This window comes from Tupaia chinensis, unplaced genomic scaffold (genome assembly GCF_000334495.1).
Source record: "Tupaia chinensis unplaced genomic scaffold, TupChi_1.0 Scaffold000377_2, whole genome shotgun sequence".
Lineage (NCBI taxonomy): Eukaryota > Metazoa > Chordata > Mammalia > Scandentia > Tupaiidae > Tupaia > Tupaia belangeri.
Window position 1 is genome coordinate 1,191,175 of NW_006159876.1, and position 7,099 is coordinate 1,198,273.

At 46.4% G+C, this 7,099-nt stretch overlaps 1 protein-coding gene across 1 annotated transcript in view; it reads left to right on the plus strand.

The window, feature by feature from the left end:
- The window catches only part of LOC102485041 (60S ribosomal protein L31), a 7,651-nt gene extending 703 nt beyond the window's left edge, over positions 1-6,948 (plus strand). The window contains exon 2 of the mRNA XM_027773821.1: positions 6,894-6,948. Within this exon, the coding sequence (XP_027629622.1) occupies positions 6,894-6,948 (55 nt within the window). The remainder of the gene's footprint in view (positions 1-6,893) is intronic.
- The last annotated feature ends 151 nt before the right edge of the window (positions 6,949-7,099 follow it).

Sequence of the window (7,099 nt, forward strand, 5' to 3'; positions counted from 1 at the left end):
GGAGAGGTTTTTGCTATAGGGCGCATGCACTTGCCAGAAAGACAGAGAGAGACAGAGAGATAGAAAGCAAGAAATCACCCCCTAGGGGGGATGGCCACTCTACAGTCCCTTCTCTTCCATTCTCTTCTTGGGATCTTGGGCACACACGCACACGCACCCAGCATGTGTGTAAGCCACTGGGTCCGGGACCCGAACCTTGGTCGACTACTTGGGATTTCAGCAACAGAGCCATTACGCTAAGTGCTGGTCCCTCCCCTGGGGTTTTGATTGTCAGCTATGTCCACACTGAGCCTCCAAGAATTCCTCAACTGCATTTCAAACTTTCCTACCCCAGTGCTGGGTCCTGGGGAAGTTTCAGCTCATGGGTTTGTTTCATATATTGGAAGTGTCCATCTGTCTGTCTCTCCAGTGGGTGACAGTTTGTCATCAGTTCTCTGATTTTTGGTTTGCTCAGATTTTTACTTATTACAGTAGAGTGACAACTTCCAAGCTCCTTACAGGCTGGCTAGGAAATGGGTAATGCTCTTTTGCTTATTGGCTTGTATGAGGTACTTGCATGTTCTATGTATCAATCCCTTATGTTCAAATTTACATATATCTACTCCCATTCTGTCACCTATTGTCCATGGTTTTCTCTTTGGTACAAGATCCTTAACTTTGGCATCATCAAATTTATCAATTTTGTGCCTTCTGGTTTGTGCTTTTGAAGTTTCGTTTGAGGAGTCTCTTTCCCAACACGGGTCCCAAAGATACTGTCCTATATTTTCTTCTATCAGCTTTAGAGTTTTCTTTTCCTCCTTGAAGTCTTCCTTCATTTAGTGTCTGCCTTCTTATTTGGTGGGAGGCAGGGATGCTGTTTTATTTTGTCAGCAAGCTGGTTTAACCCTCTCCTTCTTTGTTAATTTGGGGTACATCCCACTGATGTACTCACAGCATGACCCTGTGCTTTCTATTCTGATCTAGTCTATGGGTCTCATTTTATGCCATTGTTTGCTTGTTTGTCTGTTTGTTTGTTTGTTTTTTGGAGAGGTTTTTGCTATAGGGTGCGTGCACTAGCCAGAAAGACAGACAGAGAGAGAAAGCAAGAAATCACCCCCCAGGGGGGATGGCCATGTCACAATCCCTTCTCCTCCATTCTCCTCTCGGGATCTTGGGCACGCACGCACACGCGCCCGACGTGAGTTTAAGCCACTGGGCCCGGGACTTGAACCGCGGTCGACTACATGGGAGTCCAGCGCCACAGCCATTACGCTAACTGCTGGTCCCATGCCATTATTTTGTTTTGCTTGCTTTTTATGTGACATGACGGTGTGCTCAATATATGGTAGGACACCATCCTGCTCTTTGTTCTGTTTTGAAGTCGAGTTAGTCTTCTTTGTCCGTCTAAAGTTTAGAATGACTTTATCAAGTTCCCAGGAAATATGTTTGGGGTTTCTTTTGGGATTTTATTGCATTTATAGATTAATTCATGAAGAGCTCATTTCTACATAATGTTAAGTCATTACATCCAAGAACATGACATTTCTCTCCATGTATTCATCCTTTATTGGAGTTATGACTTTCTCTATAGTTATTCTTGATTAAGTTTATTACTAGCAATTTTATATGCTTTTTATTGCTATTTTGAAAAAAAAGTTGGTTGTTGCTGATGAAAAAAAAAGTTGGGTTTTATTTATTTATTTATTTATTTATTATTGCACATGCACGTGCCAAAGGGAACAAGAGGGAGAAAGCACTCCCCAAAGGGGTGTGGTCATTCTACATTTTCCTCTCCCCCATTTCTCCATCTCACTGGGACTCTGGGTGTGCATACATACAAGCCTAGAATGTTCTTCAAGCCACCAGGGTCAGGACTTGAACCACGACCAACCCATTAAGGACTTTTTTTTTTTTTTTTTTGAGAGGTTTTTGCTACAGGGCACGTGCGCTCGCCAGACAGACAGAGAGAAACAGAAAGACAGAAAGTGAAAAATCACCCCCCAGGGGGTATGGACATGCCATAATCCCTTCTCCTCCATTCTCCTCTCGGGATCTTGGGCACGCATGCACACGCGCCTGACATGAGTTTTGAGCTACTGGGTCCAGGACACGAACCGTGGTCGACTACATGGGAGTCCAGTGACATAGCCATTACGCTAACTGCTGGTCCCAAGGATTTGTTTTTTAAGTTACTCTTATACCTAGTAAATTATTAGATTACCTTTATAGTTTTAACTACGTGTTGATTCTGTGTTTTTCAGGGCAAATGAAATTTTACTTTCACATGGTGGTAATTCCATCTCTTATCCTGTATATTTTTTCTTCCCCTATCACTTTGTCTAGAACCTTCATTACTATATATTAAATGGTAGCAGTCAAAGTCCTTATGTTAATCCAGATCTTAAAGGGAATGCATGAAGAATGCACTGGTACTTGAAAAATCACACCAGGCCATGTGTGCAGGTGCCCAGATGCCACAGGTGCCACAGCAATCTCTCTCAAGAGGAGAATAGAGGAAAAGGGACTGTGGCATAGCCATCTCCCCTGGGGGGTAATTAATCACTTTCATTCTCTCTCTCTTGTGAGCACACATGCAGTAGAGTAAAAAAAGAAAAGAGAGAAAATGCACCCAAAGTTTCTTCATTAAGCATTAATGTTTGCTTTCTCTTTTTTTGCTATATAACATTTACCAAGTGAAAGACACCTCTCCTATTTGCAGTTTTGTAAGTTATTTTCAAATAAAAAATAGGTGATAAACTTTATCAAATGTTTTTCATCATCTAAGGTAATCACAAGATGTTTATCCATTATTAAGTGATTTCCAGCATTGTATCAATCTGGAATACATGAATGAATTCTACTCAATCATAATGTACTTTTTTAAAATACGTATGACTGGATTAGTTAACTGATATTTCACTTAAGATTTTTGTGTGTGTGTGTGTGTGTGTGTGTGAGAGGTTTTTGCTATACGGCATGTGCACTTACCAGAGAGTCAGAGAGACAGAAAGCAAGAAATCATCCCCCAGGGGGATGGCCATGCCATAATTCTTTCTCCTCTGTTCTCTTCTCAGGATTTTGGGAATGCACGCACACACACCTGGAGTGAGTTTCAAGCCGCCAGGTCTAGGACTTGACAGCAGATGACCATGTGGGAGTCCAGCACTTTAGCCACTGCGCCACCTGCTGGTCCCTCACTTAAAAGTTTTATATCTACATTCATAAGTGAAATGGCCTTAACTTTTTTATTTACTGCTTTGTCCTTACTGATTTGGAATCAAGATTGCTTTGGCCTAGAGACCAGCAGAGGGTATAATGGCTATGTCTCTGGACTCCCATAAGGTCGACTATGGTTCAAATCCCAGACTCAGCAGTTTAAAACACACACCAGGTGCGAATGCATGCATCCCCAAAGTCCCAAGAGGAGAATGGAGAAGGGATTGCGGTATAGCCATCCTTCCTCCTGGGGAGTGAGTTCTTGCTTTCCATCTGTCTGTCTGTCTATCCCTCAGGCAAGCACACACACCCTATAGCAAAAATCTCAAAAAAAGAGATTACATTGGCCTCATAAAATGATCTGGCAGCTCTTGCTCTTTTCTCTTTCTGGAAAAACCAATGTAAGACAGGAATAAAGGTCCTGTTTCTTGAATGTTTGATATAACTCCAGTTCATAAACTCCACTACCATGAATCCTCCCAGTCCTGTTGCTCTCTACTGCTTGCCACGTGCTAAGGAAGATGTGATTTAAAATAGTAAGTGTACTCCTTTTCCCTCTAGGTGGCTGTACGTGGTAGCAAAAGTCCCCACAGCTCTACAGAACGGTGCCACAGCAACCTCGCCTGGACCGTCAACCCTTATTTCTCCTCAAGCACAAGGGTGGCCTCCCTCTCCTCGAGTCCTCTCCTCCAACTCACCTTTTACCTTTGGGTGATGACCCAGCCTCCAACTGCACTGAGAAAGGGAGACTCCTGGGACGAGCCTCCTGAATCCACCTACTTGTTTTCGAAAGAGTTGATATCAACGCCTCAGTCACACCTTCTCCATCTGTCTCAGAAAGCGAGATGTTCTTTCTTTCTTTCTTTCTTTCTTTCTTTCTTTCTTTCTTTCTTTCTTTCTTTCTTTCTTTCTTTCTTTCCTTTGTGATTTTGCCACAGGTCATGTGCATTTTCACCGGAGAGAGACAGAGACAGAGAGAGGAAAAGTGAGAAATCACCCCCCAAGGGGATGGCCACACTGCAATCCCTTCTCCTCCATTCTCCTCTCGGGACATTTTTGGTACGCACGCACACGAGCCACTGGGTCTGGGCTTGAACCAGCACCTTAACCATCATACCACCCGCTCGCCCCGAGGTGTTCTTTCTTTAGTCCAAGACAATCTCGCAAACCTGCTCCAAATCCCCTCCCTTTCTCCCATGAACTTCACTTGTTTTGCTGTTTAATTTTTTTTTAGTTTTGTTTTAGGGCCTGTGTGTGCTCACCGAAAAGAAACAGAGAAAGTGAGAGAGAAATTATTTCCCAGGGGAAAACCCTTCTCCATTCTCTTCTCAGGGTTTTGGGTACAAGCACTCACCTGGCTCGACGTTTTAAGCTGCAGGGTCTGAGACTCCAACAGCCCAGTGGGCCGTGATGGACCCAGCTGCCTTAACCTGTATGCCACCTGCTGGCCCAGACTTCACCTCTTTAGATACCTTGTCTTCCTCCAGAAATGTCAGCTCTCCCTCCCTGCCGAGCTCCTTCTACTTGGTCCACCTCAGCCATCCTGAGAAAATCCCTCCTTTGTGTGCTGTGGGGCAGGAGTGCTCACACGCTGCAGGTGGGCGTGTACATTGGCAAGATCTTTCTGGGAGGCAATTTGGTAACCTGAATCAAAAGCCCGGAAAATATTTGCACCCTTTGTCCGAGTAATCCTACCTCTCTAGAAAAGCATCTAAGGAAAGATCGGAAATGCTGACAAGGATAGATGTTGAAGGATGCGAATCTCACTGTTATTTTAACAGCAAAAATGGAAACAATCTGACGATTCCACAATAGCAGATACTAGATTGCACTGAAATATAAACATTGTGCCATCACTGACAGCACAAAGTTTTGGAAAGAATTATTTATTTAACTTTGTTTATTTATTTATTTATTTATTTATTTATTTTAATTTGACTAGAGAGAGAGAGAGAGAGGAAGAGTGAAAAAGCAACCCACCACGTCCAGTACTTGAACCGCAGTAAGCCATGTGGGAGTCCAGCCCTTAACCACCACACCACCTGCTGGCCCCCTAAAAGTACCGATTTTAAAGAAGAGTTGACCTGAGAAATTTCATCATTCATAAAGTGATGGTGTAAGTGAGGAGAGTGGTGTCTAAACAACGCTCTGCATTCTGTTGATTTTGTTACCTATAAAAATAGCGCACACTTCTGGAATGTCAGCAGTTACATGCACTCTCTCCCTCTTCCTGCACGGTTCATACAGCGCTTCACATCTTGTAGAGGAAGAAACCAACTAGAAAGAAAAACAATTATCTATATGGGATTGGAGAGGCATTACTGGTGAATGTTATTTTTTTTCAGGTTTTTGCTAAAGGGCGCATGTGGTCATGGGAGAGAGACAGAGTGCTCAGAGAAGAAAGAGAGAGAACGTGATAGGTAAAGTGAGAAACCACCTCCCGGGGGACGGCCATACCCCAATCCCTTTTCCTCCATTCTCCTCCTGGGATTTTGGACACACACACACACACACACCTGGCATGAATTTCAAGTCACCAGGCCCGGGACCACACTGCGGTCAACCATATGGGAGTCTGGTACTTTAACCACTACACTCGTCCCTTAAGTTACTCTTTTTTAAAAATTTGAAAATTATTTTATTGAACTATTTATTTACTCTCATTTCACCAGAGAGGGACGGAGTGAGTGAGTGAGAGAGAGGGAAAGCAAGAAAACAAGCTGCCAGGCCTGGGACTTGAACCATGGTCAGCCATGTGCGAGTCCAACTCCCTGAACCACTGCCACCTGCCGGTCCCCCTTAAGTTACTCTTACACTCTACTGCGGATACCCACTGCATCACAGAGGCTGGGCCCAAACAGTCTCTACTATGGAGGTTTTTTGTTTGTTTTTCACTTTCGCCAAACAAGTCCTGAATCACTGTGCGGCTTTCTGTTTTATATGTGTAAGTAGTGAGTAATTTGAGTAACTCAGAAAAAAGGAAATCCTCTCCCATCACAGCTCCTGCCAATTGCCAGGCGCAGTCACTGTGGATGGCTCAGCATTTGCATTTCTATTTGCTTTTAAAATGTGTACGTAGACTATGTATCTAAAAGCAAGACCAAACCACCGTGATCGGGCCAGCTGCTGGTGGCCCGGCGGTTAAGAGAGCCGGATCGGAGCCGGATCACACACCGACGACTCCGAGGTTAGAGTCGGGCCCGCCACCGCCAGCACGCGCTAAATTCGCCGGCCGGCCGGGGGAACCGCAGAGCAGGGATTGCGGTGAGACCCCGCCTCGCTGGGTGCGTTGTCCCGTCTGTCCTGCACAGGCACCCTGGCAATTAAACGACGTAAGTGACCATCTTCCCACGGCCACACACAGTCCACAACCCGAGTCCTCGAAGCGGCTGCGTCGCAGCGTCCCGGGTCCCAGTTCTATGGAGAGCGGACCCCCAGGGCCCCTTTCTCCTGGGCGGACGGGGTTTGCGGCGGTGGAGGAGTCCCCGGGTCTGGCTCGGCGACCCCAAGCTGGTGGGCACTTCCCTCTGGGAGCCCGCCTCCCCGCCCACAAACGGGGTAACAGCTCGCGTCCTGCCCACCGCAAGGGGCTGATGGTGCGACCTCAGGCCGGCGCCGAGAGGGGCTCCCAGCCGGCTCTCCGTCCCTGCGCCCCACCTCCCGGCGGCCTCAGGAATCCTCCAACCTGTCTTGGGTAGAAAAGAGGGGCAGAGGACCCAGCGGGGCAGGACCCCCGCACGGGACAAGCGCTAGGGGACCTGAGGCTCCAGGCCGGCTTTAGAGCACCCCTTCCGCCCACGAGCATCCGGGGAGGAGGACCCGACCTGTGCCGAAGCACAGAAGAGGCGCCTTGGGTGCAGTTTCGGAGCAGGGAGAAAACCGGGAGGGCCGGTGGCGGCCACGG